Source organism: Colossoma macropomum, unplaced genomic scaffold (genome assembly GCF_904425465.1).
Source record: "Colossoma macropomum unplaced genomic scaffold, Colossoma_macropomum, whole genome shotgun sequence".
NCBI classification, from domain to species: domain Eukaryota; kingdom Metazoa; phylum Chordata; class Actinopteri; order Characiformes; family Serrasalmidae; genus Colossoma; species Colossoma macropomum.
The window spans coordinates 16,218,188-16,231,351 of record NW_023494810.1 but is presented as its reverse complement, the minus strand read 5'-3'; the positions used below and the strand labels follow the sequence as shown (position 1 = coordinate 16,231,351).

Sequence of the window (13,164 nt, the reverse complement as noted above, 5' to 3'; positions counted from 1 at the left end):
TTTATAGGCCTTGAGCCCTGCAATTTTAATACCGACCCAGAGAAAAACATCTTTATACTCACCTCTTTCCTTTTTTTGTAGTTAGACCATTGTTTTTGACCATGTTATTCATACGTATTGAAGAAAGAAGAACTCCATACTGTGAAAAATCAGAGCTTGTATAGACGACAGTTACAGTTAGCATAGTGGTGTCAGGTGTAGGAATATAGGAATATGGGTCATCCGGACGTCTTCTCCAGTAGTTTTAATGGTTTTGCCAACGGAGGTCAGATTGTTGTACTCTTATAAGCTAAGCCTTAGCAATGGGATGAGGTTTCCTGCCCTGTACTCACTGTCAGGTCAATGGGTCAAGTATCCAACTAAATGGCCAAAGTGACATCTTCATATACCTTGTGGAAAAACCAGGTGTCTATAAGAAAGAAAAACTCAAAACATACAAATCTCTTGGATGTCTGGGTTAGTGTTAACACTTTTTCATTGTTTAATGTATGTTAGAGCATCACTAACATCACTGTTACTACTGTCTAGGTGTATGTAAAAATGTTATTTCCAGTTATGGATTGTTTCGTGCTTGAAGGCGAATGTAGAGCCAATACAGTTACCTGTTAGCTGTAGCAGTTAGCTTTGGGGCTAGACAGTATGTCCTCTATGAATTGCATATGTGAATATTATCTAAATCCAAGATTGTTTCATGCTCTAATGTGGGCTAATTATTGTGGGTTAAGGTTGTGCTAGATAGGAAAATATTCTATAGAAATAAGGATTTGTTTTTCCATTCCTTTTCTGGCTTCCAACAGCACAAGACATTTTTGTCGTTATTCCATGGATCTCGCCCATTCCGCTCCAATTGTTTCTGCTGTTTTTCTGCCAGCACAATTGCTTCTGCTGTTTTTCTGCCAGCACAATATGTGCACAACTGTCACTGACGTAACCACGATTTCCACTGCAAATTGATCTATTTGTCTATTGTTAGCAGTAAATAAGTAGAGATAGCACTGTTTCAATGCAATTACATTTTTTTAATCAAACATACTGTGTATGCATACTGTATATTTGTAACAAGGTTTAAAAAGAATAAAATCGTAGCAGCTGAAAATGCAGTGTATGTTGTCAAAAAACTTCCACTGATAAAAGTGAAAACACTGCATTTATATGTTTTATGTAAAGCTTACTTCCAGTGACATATATCATGACTCAGCATTACACTGCTGTCCAAAAAGACAGGTATCTCCTTTTTTATTTTAATTTTTCTGTATCATTTGGGCACAAAGGCTGCCATTTACATTGTGTGAAAATTGATGGCTGGACCAATAGAAATGCTCCAAAATTGCTTGGAATAAAATCTCAAGTTAAATTGACTTACATTAAAGTTTTTGCCTTCTTTTGTAAAACTGCCATTTTGGAGACACTTATTTGTCTTTAAACAGCCACGATTTAATGACTTCTGGAGCAAAAACTTTTATATTCACTTGTTTCTTTTCTCTTTTCCCCTTTTCCGTGGTAACGTGTTTGCCCACGTTATTTGCAAGGAGCTGTGCTAGAAACCAAGAACATGCTGAAGAAACAATGACTCATCTCTGTGTGAAAATAATGCTAAGCATGCTAAGTAACAGAGCATAACTCACTCAGGCTCTGTGTTGGGCAAATTAAAGCCTGTTATTGTTAGCTGTGAGGAAAACTGCCTGAAAGTAGTGCATTTTCTGCCCATTTGGACCAGTGCTGTTAAAAAGAACAGTGGGGAAAGGTCTGTAACTTGTCCCTCCCCTCAGATATTCTCAGTGGGGTCGTAGCTGTGCAGCTCAGTGGAGGCTGCAGGCGAAAGTGGAACTTTTCCTGCTGGATGGAGCGTCTCGAGGTAGGAGAACTTTTTTCACCGTTTCTTTTTCGCGCCCTTTCTGATCGCGCGCACTGCAGACACGACCGATTAAACTAGTTGTTTTTGGGGATATAGTCGAAAATGCTGCGCGTTTTGTGTCTTTTTTTGACATCCAGCCATGTCTTTGGGGATGGTGAAGTAAATTAACTGCAGTTCCCTGCTTTATGAGCACAATGAGTGAGTTTTTAAACATAGTGATTCAGAAAACCTACCTAAAACGGAATCTGTTGTCATGTACTCTTAACTCTTAATGGCTTGCGTTACTTCAGCACTTCTTCTCTTCTTCTTTTGTCTAATTCAATATAGAATGTATGCTAGTTTGTGTTTAAATCATTCTTTATATGCTTTTGAATATTTATATTATATTTAAAATCTTTTACTTGCTTTATTGTGATGATATTGATAGGCTGCATGGAATATTCTTACTAGGGGTTAGTGATTATCCGTGATGTCAGAAAACAGGCCAGGTAAACTGTTTTTAGTGGCAGTGCTCTGAAAACCCTCAGGTTAGCATGCATGCACAGACATCCTTCTGCAGTTTAATGCCTAATCTCTTTGGATAAACTGTTTCACTGGCCATACTTTGAAACATTAGGGGTAATATATGCTTTGGAAACTCACTAAGTGTTTTCCTTCATCTGCAGCGAGCATCTGAAGGTTCAGATCCTTAGGGCTTGAAAGCTCTCCAAAGCAAACAGAACCTGAAGCCCACATGATACCCAAGGCACAGCCTTCAATATAAAGGCATTTTAGCAAATACTGGAGAAAAAGAGGAGGAAAGAAAGGGGTACGTCTCCATTTTTAAATGGTGGCCCATGGATTCCCTGTAGTTGTCACTATTAGAAAAAATGCTGCTGTTGAATGACTTTGTAAGTCACCCATAACACTTCATCAGCAAATTGCCTGACTGGAATAAGCGACCTAAGTTTGCCGAATGTTCAGTCATCAAAACCATCTGGAGTTGCAAGGCTGTAAGTAAGGGGCATGGGCCCCAAAGACCTTCTTTCAAATCACAGTTGTGTTATGAATTGCCAAACACAATTGCAAAAGCATTTAAAGGCAATGCATGAATGTAATACAAATGTCTGGATCCTCCTGTCAATGTACTAATATTCATGTTTGTTAGTGCAGTGTTTACTGAAACAAAAACATGCACCACCCTTATTGACTGTCAAATAATGGTGATGAATTCACTCCCACGCCATCCATGGAGATTAATCATTATAGGGAAATAACGCCGAGATTGAACAGCCCTGTGGTTTTAAGATATGGGATGGACTTAAGAGGCTGAGTTTGACTATGAAGCCAGATGTTGGCTTTCAATCCATAACTTTGGGCTGGCTGAAAGAGCTCAACAGGAAATCTGCAGCACACTCCCTAACTTGCCTCTCTCCTTCTTTTCTTTCTCTCTGCCTCTCTCTCACTCTCTTCTCTAGATTCAGCTGAGTGCCGCCAGTTCATGAGTCAAAAGAGGTCCTTTTGTCAGATCCTCAAAGACTGAAGAAAGTGGTGTCAGCTGCACCAGAACCAGTAAACATTTGCATGCAAACAACTGGCAGCCCACTTGTCGGAATGGGGCTGTTGAAGTTGATGCTTTTGATTTGTGTGAGCGGCGGTCTCTGCCAGAGAGACTGCACTGGAGTGGATTGCCCTCTTCTTCAGAACTGCATTGAGGAGGTTTTGGAAGTCGGTTCTTGTTGTGCCTCTTGTGTCCAAACCGGCTGCACGTGTGAAGGCTACCAGTACTATGACTGTGTGAATGCTGGTTTCCAAAAAGGCCGAGTGCCTGAAGGAGAGTCTTACTTTGTGGATTTTGGAAGTACAGAGTGCTCTTGCCCTATGGGAGGTGGAAGGATCAGTTGCCATTTTATTCCTTGTCCTGAGCTTCCAGTGAATTGCATTGAGATATCGGAGCCTGCGGATGGATGTATTCAATGTGAGCGTATTGGCTGTGTGTATAAGGAGCAGAAGTATCAAGCTGGGCATTCTTTCCACATGGATCCCTGCCAAGTCTGTCACTGCCCCAATGATGGTGGGAAATTAATGTGTTACCCTATCCCAGACTGTGATCCAAGGAAAGTCCATAAGCCCATGCTTGCAACCACCACTGAGGAAAATCCACTGGGGAGGCGTCACAAAGACCCTATCCAACACATCTTCAACCATCAAGGCTCAAGGGGTTCTATTTCCAAAGCCTTTCCAGTATCTCACAGTGACAGCCTGCCTGCTTTCAGGGTGAACCCACATAAAAGCCATATGGATGAAGAAGAGGAGGAAGACTATGACTACCCTCCTACAGATTCCTTGGAGCCATCTAGGCATGACCTTGTGTCTCCTACAGAGTCATCCATTATCTCAGATTCTTATCCAGAAAACGTTACACCCCATCAGATCTTCCACAGGGGGACCAAGCAGGAGCTTAAGGAGAGATTTGGTTTTCATGAAGCAACCACAGACAGGCCATGGTTTCCCTTACATAAAGAGAGGACAGATGAGGGAAAATACACTCTTCATAAAGGCAACCCCAAGAAAGACATATTAAGCATTACTAAAGATGAGACTAGAGGACCCAAATTTAATATTCCTGATGATAGTGCAAGCAAAGAGAAACTTCCTGTGTTCAGAGAGATGACATATGAAGAACAGTTCTCTATTGACAGAGACACCCCAGAAAGACAAAGTTTTAGCCTTTATAAAGACAATGTCAATGAAGAGGCACTTGAGAAAAGCAATACAGATAGTGAAGGCCTTGCTGCTCCTACAGGAACCACAGATGCTGAGATGTTTGACTTGTATGGGGACACCACACACAGCGAAGCAGTAACTGACTCTCCAGTGATTGTAGATCTGACTACACCTGAACTACCGAAAATTGAGACCACCCCAACATGGCAAACTACCAGGAACACAGTTTCCAGTCTTCAGAATCAGTCTCTCACAACAGAAGCTAGGGAGGATTATGGAACTCAAATAGGAGAGGACATCACAAATGAGGACAGCAAAGAGAGAATAGTCATGTTAAGTAATGTCACAGATATTAACAGAAATCATGGATCTAGTGGAATGGATGGCACACAGGAAGAAAACACTGTTAGCAACTTGAATGATAAGGAAAGCACATCAGCGTCATCAGTGACATCTGAAAAAGCTTCGAAAGAGCATGGAACCAAACCAGAGAGCTATACGATTCCTTCTGTAAGATTCAGCCCAACCAGCCAGCCAGCCCTTAGAGCGAAAGCAGATGAGAGACAGCCACCTACCAAACAGTCGCAAAGCCTGTTCGAGGAAGCAGGAGAGGAGGAGAGGGAAGAAAGAGAAAACACCCTCAGCTCCTTCCCAAAGGCCCACGAGGGTGAGTAAACAAGTGCTTTGTTTTCATTTTAATCACTGTTCAGAATGCACAAGTGGCTGTGCTTTGTCGAGTGCTTGAGAATTTAATTAATACCCTTTTGATTGAGAGTCGACATTGACCAGGTACTACATACCGCAATTCTGTGTAATTAGCAAATTAGCACAGAACAAATGATGTCTGCAGCTGTTCATAGACAATGGTGATGCCCAGATATTGAACATGGTGTTGTATGACAGAGCTAAACAAAAGGGCCTCTCTCCTGAAGCCTGAAGTGACTTGTTTTCACAGCTCACATGGCAGCTTGCCTATTAAACTGTTTCCGCGATTTCGCACTGCTTATGAACACAATTTGCCTTCACGGTTGATTTCAGCACGTTAGCAGCACAAGCTCTTTCTAGTCACTGGAAATGTGAGAGCTAGCGCAAACATTCAACACAGGGGGGCTGGCTGGATCGCCAAAGCCAAATACCACTCCTGCTGAGTACATCCTCTCCACTCAGCCCCACACGAGTTAACACAATCCTTCACACACAACAAAACAGTCTTGTATCAGTTAGTGAGCTCAGAGAATCTACACAAATACAGGACTCTAAAGATTATAAACACACCACTGCCTGTAAAGTGACTTATGACTTTGAACTGAAAATTTTGTATAGTTTGACTCCATGTAATTAATTCTAACTTATGTTGGAACTGTGAAACTGTGTTAACTGAATGCCCAAATATGCCTTAATGAAACTCTATATAGTCATAGTCCACATAAATCTGTGTAAATCTAAAGGTTCGCACCTGACAAGCACCATGCCAACAGTGTAAAGCACTAATTTTTAATCAAAGTTTTCTCCCCAGGTTTCATAATAAAGTGCAAAACCATTTCCTTGTTTAATCCTTTCACAATTAGGGCTGCATGGTATTGACATTGCTTTCAAAAAAGCATTAATCTAATGATTCGATCCGTCTTTTGCTTGCCACATTTTAATTACTATTTGGCATTTTCCCCCTAACTCAGACACAGCTCTTTCATTATTTAAGCATTATGGCTGTGCAGTCATCTATCTCCTCTGGATGAAAAGGTCAGCTAATTGTGTACAGAGATTCTAGAGGAATGAGCCAAACATTATTCCTTCTTCCCTCCATATCTGGCATTCCTAGATTTAGCTGATACATGCATAGGATCACCATTGCATAAGTTCCATGGTTGAACTTGGTAGTTAAAATAAAATAATAACCTATGATTTTTTTGACATTGTTGGATGATGTTCTTTACTTGTCAAAATAAATGCAACATCTGCATAGAGAAAGTGTTATCATATGGGAATTCACTGATTTTTACACATTTGCATAATAAACAGTGTCACACAGAGTGGTTTGAAATGCTCCATTCCGGAAAAACCTGCCATGTCAAAATTGTTCAAAGTGGTGGTGAAAGGTGTCAGATGTCTGATACGTGTAAAGTGTCACAGAAATTTATGACACAAAATGGCTGCAAATGGACTACCTGATGCATGAGACATTGTTTTACAACACCTTTGAGATGATGTTTGGGCCCTAAAACAATGGTGAAGAGGTACATGCAGGGCATTGGAAGGCAAAATAGTCCCCAAAGAAAACTTACTCTTTTGGATTTACAACTACTTTGCTATTGTCAGCATTACATTTAAAAATTTATAAGACACGTGTAGGTTCAGTGTTTGTTTTAGGTACTAGATAAAATGGTAATATTTGCATTGTAGACATAAGCACTAGTTCCTCTCACTACCACCATGAAGAAAGTTACATAGGTTTCTCTACAGTGCACCAGTTTACACCAGATCAATCTGAATGAGTTTATATTAGCCACTGCATTATGCAGAAATTTTGAGAAATCTGTGGAATTCTTCTTAAAAGGAAAAGAGGAATGGCTACTTTTTTGCTTTGACATTAAAGTGTTAAATATTGATTAATGTTAGTCTTTTATTGAAGCTAGGTGCAGGTCAGTGTTGAGGGGTGTATTCTACTCATAATGCATGGCCTATGTTTAACCAGATAAGTGGTGGAATTAGCTATCTTGTCATGTGCCAGCTGGCGACTACTCAACATAAACAGCTTTCTCAGAATAGGAACACTTGAGGTTTTGACAGGTAACCTCTCCTTCTCTCATTTGTCAGATACCAGGGAGAAGGGAAAGCTCCCTCAGGCTGATAACACACGTTCCTTAGCTTAGCCTAAGTGTTTATCATTATACACATATAGGGTCGATAGAAGCATGCCTTGAATTTAAAGTTGAGGTACTTTATTTTATTTTCAGTGGTGAAAAACTTGTGCTGATATGTCCAGTTTATCAGTGCACCTCATGAATCATGGATGTCTGCCTTCGTTTATGGAGTAATACTGAAGATATTTATATGTGATGGAAAGTCCATGACTGCCTCAGAAGAGGACTGAGAGCCAAACCTGAGGAAGCAATTTCAAATTAATAGCACATGATGAAATGATAGAACATATGTGAGAGCTCATGTCCTGCTCGCTGTCTCTTGCTTTGATGTATTTTACAGACATGTCAGCTGTAACTTTGATGATATGACAGATTGATTCCTAGAGCCAAGTTAACCATGGAAAAAAAATACCTTGAAGTAGTTTTCGTCATATTCAGAGGCTGTTCAAATTTAGCCAATGCTGACAGACAAACCAACAGTTTGGGACGAATCTGAGAGTACTGGCTGTGTTCCCGGGCCATGCTTGGCATAACAAACTACAAGAAGTGTGTTGTGTTTGGGCTGCACAATATATTGTCTATACCGGGATACCCGTATTGTGATTTAGGGTTTTAGCCAGACAGTGTGGGATAATGGTGTTAGTGTTTACCCTACAATGCGTGTAGGACTACTTCTGTTTGTTCATTACAACTTCAAAGGAAAAGAGAAATTATGATGCATGTTTGTCTTCAGATGTACAACTGTAGACAAAAAGCACAAACTGTTATGAAGGAGAAACAATATAATAATTCATTAAAATAAGGCTAATTCCTTTCATTTCCAAAACAGAAAAGACATTATTATGTGTTATTGGCGAAGTTCGGAGACCCTCCAAAGATGCTTGCGACCAGGAGCCTCACAAAACTATGATCCTTCTTTGGTGCAGGGGTGCCCAAACTTTTTGTCTTGGGGGGTCTAAAGAGCAATGTTGATGGTGACCAAACAATACACAAAAAAAGAATGTATCTTTTTCTGATGCAATGCATCTTTTTAAAAATGTATTTTGCAACATTACACTGTGTTTTGTTACTAAATATAGTCATATGGAAAAGTTTGGGCACCCCTGCTCAAATTACGTTTTGTTGATTTTCTAAGTGAAAGTGAGTACACGTCCTCTACAGAGAACACAATGCTGCATGTTTAATGCACAATAACTTCATATTTACTGAAAAAAACGTAAAATGTGGGCTGTGTAAAAAACTTATAGCACATGTATGTGTTAAGCTCAGCAAATAAGTAGAAATGTGTGCAAAAATGTGCAGAAAATGCCATGGTTGTGGGCTTTACACATACACAAGAAATATTAATGCTGCATTATGATTAAAAACACCATAATTATAGAAATATACATAACTTATTAAGTTATATATAGTATAAAAATACGTTTGATCTCTCTTTAGGTGAGAGGGTGGGTTAAGGTAACTTTCTGGTGGGCCATATCAAAGGTCTGTATGGGCCAGTCTTGCCCTGCATTAACATAACAGCAGACATAACAAAACAGCCCAATCAAAACAAGCTATATAAGGTGTATAAGAAATTCTTTTAGCAGTTGCACAACCCCAGGAAACATGGGGTCATTAACTTTATTAACACTAACGTAAATATGATTGGATAGTGTGATATATGTAGTAGGTTAGTTGTATATGTAGTATATTCACTGTAGTGTATTTGCTATCTACTGTCAATTTGCATTGCTGCTGCTGCTTCCACAGTCAGATAATGTGTGTCATTAGAGACCACTCACATCTGGAGCTAAAAAGAGTGAACAGAGAGCCTGGCATATATAGACAATGATGAGAGGGGTTTTTAAAGAGAGTTTATTTATTTTTCTAAGGCTCAGTATAGGAAGCAAATAGTAGCATTAAGCAGGTGCTCAGTTTTTTTTTGTTCTTGTTTGTCTGCCTGAGGCAGCAGAGATGTGTAGCATTTGCTAATTCACCCTTCACTGGCCATTTGATCAAAAGGCTTATGTGAACAGTTTTTTCCTGTGTACCAGTCCATTTTGAAATACTTCTTTGATGAATTTTGTTTTTCTAGACTTTGATCTTTGATTGTTTTTTAAAATGCACTTAGTCTTGTATTAACAATGCATGAATGACGTAGCTTCCATACCATCGGCAAAATGGAAGAAAAATAAATTACGACATGTTGCCTCCTTTTATTAGACCTGAAGCAAAACAGAATTTACTCAGGCTGGAAATGGATACTGCTGGATGTTTGTACATCACTGAGTTTAAGAGATTTCCTTGACGAATAACTCCTCTTGGAAGTTCGAGCTTAAACCATATGGAAACTGTAGAAATAGATCAGTTGAATGTATGCTTCCTGCATCCCTGGGAATGTGTATTCACAGTTGGAGAATTTACCTTGTGGACTACGAACAGAGCCACAAGCTGAGTAAACTGTGCTGTATGCCAGACTGTGAATTGTAGCCCATTGCACGTTATTACTACTGATCTACAACCAGTGGTAATGGACAGTTTGGATTGAGTACAGCATATAGTGGATGTGTTTTATCTCTGACCTGTGTGTAGCTGTTCGTTTTTCGAATTGTAGCAGTATTTGTCTGTTTTTTGTCAGCACAAGACTTGCCGCCAGAAATGCAGCCAGCTGGCCACAGCTATAATACTTAAAATAATCTCTTTGGAGATGAACTGAATTTGTAGCTTGGTTGTCATATTTATGACCCTGGAAAAATTTTGCATTTCCTTTGACAATGTCATTTAAATGAATTTCACTAGTGTGTAGTCTATTCATTTTTACAGGGGTTATGCTCTCTCCAGCTCCTGTTGTTGCCTTAACCAGTCTGCAATGATTTGCCAGTTTGACCATTGTACCTATACTTATTAACCATTTTATCAGATGCACATACCATATACCATTTTCATTTTCAATACAATCATACTTGCGTTTCAACTCTGAAAGAATTACAGCACTCTTGTTTTATTTTTAAGCTCTGGACAGAAACAAAAGAGTTAAACTCTTCAAACAACAAGTGGAAAATTGGCTAATTAGGAATTGTTTTTCTCTGCGGTATCTAGACATATAGCTAAGCGAGCTCTCCTATTGGTTAGGACTGAAGAAAAGTCCTAATGCATAAGATTAACCCCTGAAAATCCCAGACTTATGTGTGTAGTAACACTTTGGACCCATGAGTAGGTCCTGGCAATTTAATGGGTTTAACCATAAGCATAGCTACGAAAAGACAAAGGAATTAATAAATCACATTTTTATTTCCAATAGGAAAATAAGAGCAGTAGCCTCAGTGGGCTGTTAGAAATGGAAATGAGCAGCAGCCACTCAACACCAGGCCTCGCTACTGAAAGAGTCACCGTGAAACTGCTACAAAGTAAAACATATGTATTTTATTACTGTGTGTGGTGCTGGTACACCTGGTATGAGCACGGTTGCTGGGTTTTTAAACACAGTGTGCACTTACTGGCCACTTTATTAGAAACCTGTATGTACCTTGTAACACCACTTTTTGGTGTACATTTTGAGACTGTACCCACTGCATGTTGAGTATTTTACATATCTATAATACACCAACAAGATTGATTATCAGTATATTTTTCGCTGTCACTGCAAGAATTCTCAACAGTTTGGGCGAAGTTAACAAGGAAAACATCCGCTGTGAGCAACTCAAAACATCCCATCCCGAGAGAGAGAGCGGAAGAGAGAAAGTGCATGAGCATCCACAAAATTTACGTAGCCACAATCTTTCAGACACGTACAAATTTATCACAAAACGAACCACTCATTAGCAGGGTTGCAGCGGTATACCGGTTTCATGGTATACCATGGTATGAACATTGATGGTTATCATACCATGTACATTTGCTTCTTACTGGTATTAAAAAAAAAGATTCTGTTCTTACCTAAGAACAAATCCCAGAAAAGAAAACATTGGTGAATGTCAGAATCCTCATGAAACTGCATAAGTGGGTTTTAAGAAGAAATTTCTTCTTAACAACAGTTGGTAAATGAGAATGAGGCCTATTGAGTGTAGTTACAAAGTGGGTACCTGATAAACTGGCCACTCTGGGTATTATAGTGCATGGAGACATCAGATATGATTGCATGCTCATGCTGTGTTTTGGAATGCATTTGAAGTTGTCTCTGTCCTAAGGGCTGTGAAAAGGTAGCTCCACAGTTGACACAGCCCACCGAGGCCTCAACTCCATCTGTTATAGCTATCAGCACATAGCATTACCTCTTGAAAAAAAAAAAAACATATTAGAAAAAAACATAGGATCTGCTACAAGTATGCACTGAATCCAGTAAATATAAGTCATTGTATCAATTAATTTTCTTGCCTGTGATAAATATTGCAGTAATGTCACAGTTTATCCTGGATTGTATTTCTCTCCGTCTTTGTAATTTGGCTATGTAGAGGTCAAGGCTGCAGTAGTGTTGGATTTCCGTAATTAACTGTTGATATTGGACAGACTTAGTTGGGCTACTCCGTGCTGACCTCACCTCCTTGTTGAAAAGGGTGGGAAAGTGAATTTAGCTGAGACTTCATCGTTTCCCCTGACGCTACAATGTATTGCATCATAAAACAAAAAAGCCTAATGATGTTTTTCACTTGTTGGATTAGCGCATGCATTCAGATGTATGAGGACAGTGAGTTTTTCAAAATGTTTTTAGAACAAATGAGCATATTTTTCTTTGTTGCTTTGCGATAACTTAACATGTCATGTCAATTTTAAGAGAAATAATGTTGCATGTGTAGACATTTGTGCCAGTATAAGTTCATTGGTAATAAGTCCAGACTTTTATTCCCTTGTCGTTTGGTAAAGAAATCTGCCAAATTGTTATTTATGTAAAACCTGCCAGGATTGACATACCAAGGAAGAAGCTATAATGATAATAGCAAAACCTTTGCAGCTATTTTTCTTACTTTGCTGAAAAGCAACATTGAAAATCAAACATTATTTGTTACTTTCTAACTGCAAAGTGCTCACAGACTTCTGAAGAACAACATTACCATGAAAATTTGCAGCTGGACTGAAGTGGTCTGTCCAGCTCACAGCATGAAGCTATTATCCAAGCCATACTCACATGTTACACTATCACAGCTTACATGAATGACTGTTGTAAGTTCAAAAGGTAAGTTTAAAAGTTCATAGCCACGTGGGCTGGGGCCAAGGTGAAATGTCCTCTCTGACACTATGCCAAAGCAAAGAGAGGGGCAGGGAAGGTGGATTTTTCGAGGCTTCACCATTTCATTTGAAGTCACAGCGTGAAAACATCATTTCGAATGATGGATGAGAGGACGGGATTATTGCCTTTTCAAGCTGTCTGGGTAACCACCCACCCCCCTGTTGAGCCAAAGCAGTTCTTCCATCTCCATGGGCCCATGGCTCCTTCTGAAAAAAAAAAAATCTTGTCTCTAATTATGCATACCAACACCACACTCAAGGACATAATTTCTGTTTTGGAAATGGGAAGGATGCTATGAAGTTAGAGCTAAAGTTAGCTAACTAAGTCACGCCATGTCACTATTTATCAGATAGAAAACTGTACAGTTAGCACTGCTGAAATGGGTTATGCTCATCAAATGACTCTTTTCATTTCTTTCTGTATGAAAATTTTGAATATTTCAAAACAGTTCTTTGCCTTTTTGTCATCACTATAATAGCATTCAACCATGAGTAATAGAGAAGAGGAGGGCACAGCCTAACACGGGGTAAAATATA

The 13,164-nt window shown here is 39.3% G+C and overlaps 1 protein-coding gene across 5 annotated transcripts in view; it reads left to right on the top strand.

Moving 5' to 3' along the window:
- Nucleotides 1-1,682: 1,682 nt before the first annotated feature.
- The window catches only part of fbln2 (fibulin 2), a 390,205-nt gene continuing 378,723 nt past the window's right edge, over nucleotides 1,683-13,164 (top strand). The window contains exons 1-3 of one of the 5 annotated variants that reach the window (XM_036559121.1): nucleotides 1,915-2,053; nucleotides 2,521-2,847; nucleotides 3,313-5,228. In XM_036559121.1, the coding sequence (XP_036415014.1) occupies nucleotides 3,419-5,228 (1,810 nt within the window). In that variant the 5' untranslated portion in view covers nucleotides 1,915-2,053; nucleotides 2,521-2,847; nucleotides 3,313-3,418. Of the gene's footprint in view, nucleotides 1,856-1,907; nucleotides 2,054-2,520; nucleotides 2,848-3,312; nucleotides 5,229-13,164 lie in introns of those variants that run through there. The other 4 variants (XM_036559120.1, XM_036559123.1, XM_036559125.1 and 1 more) reach the window with 4 other exon arrangements.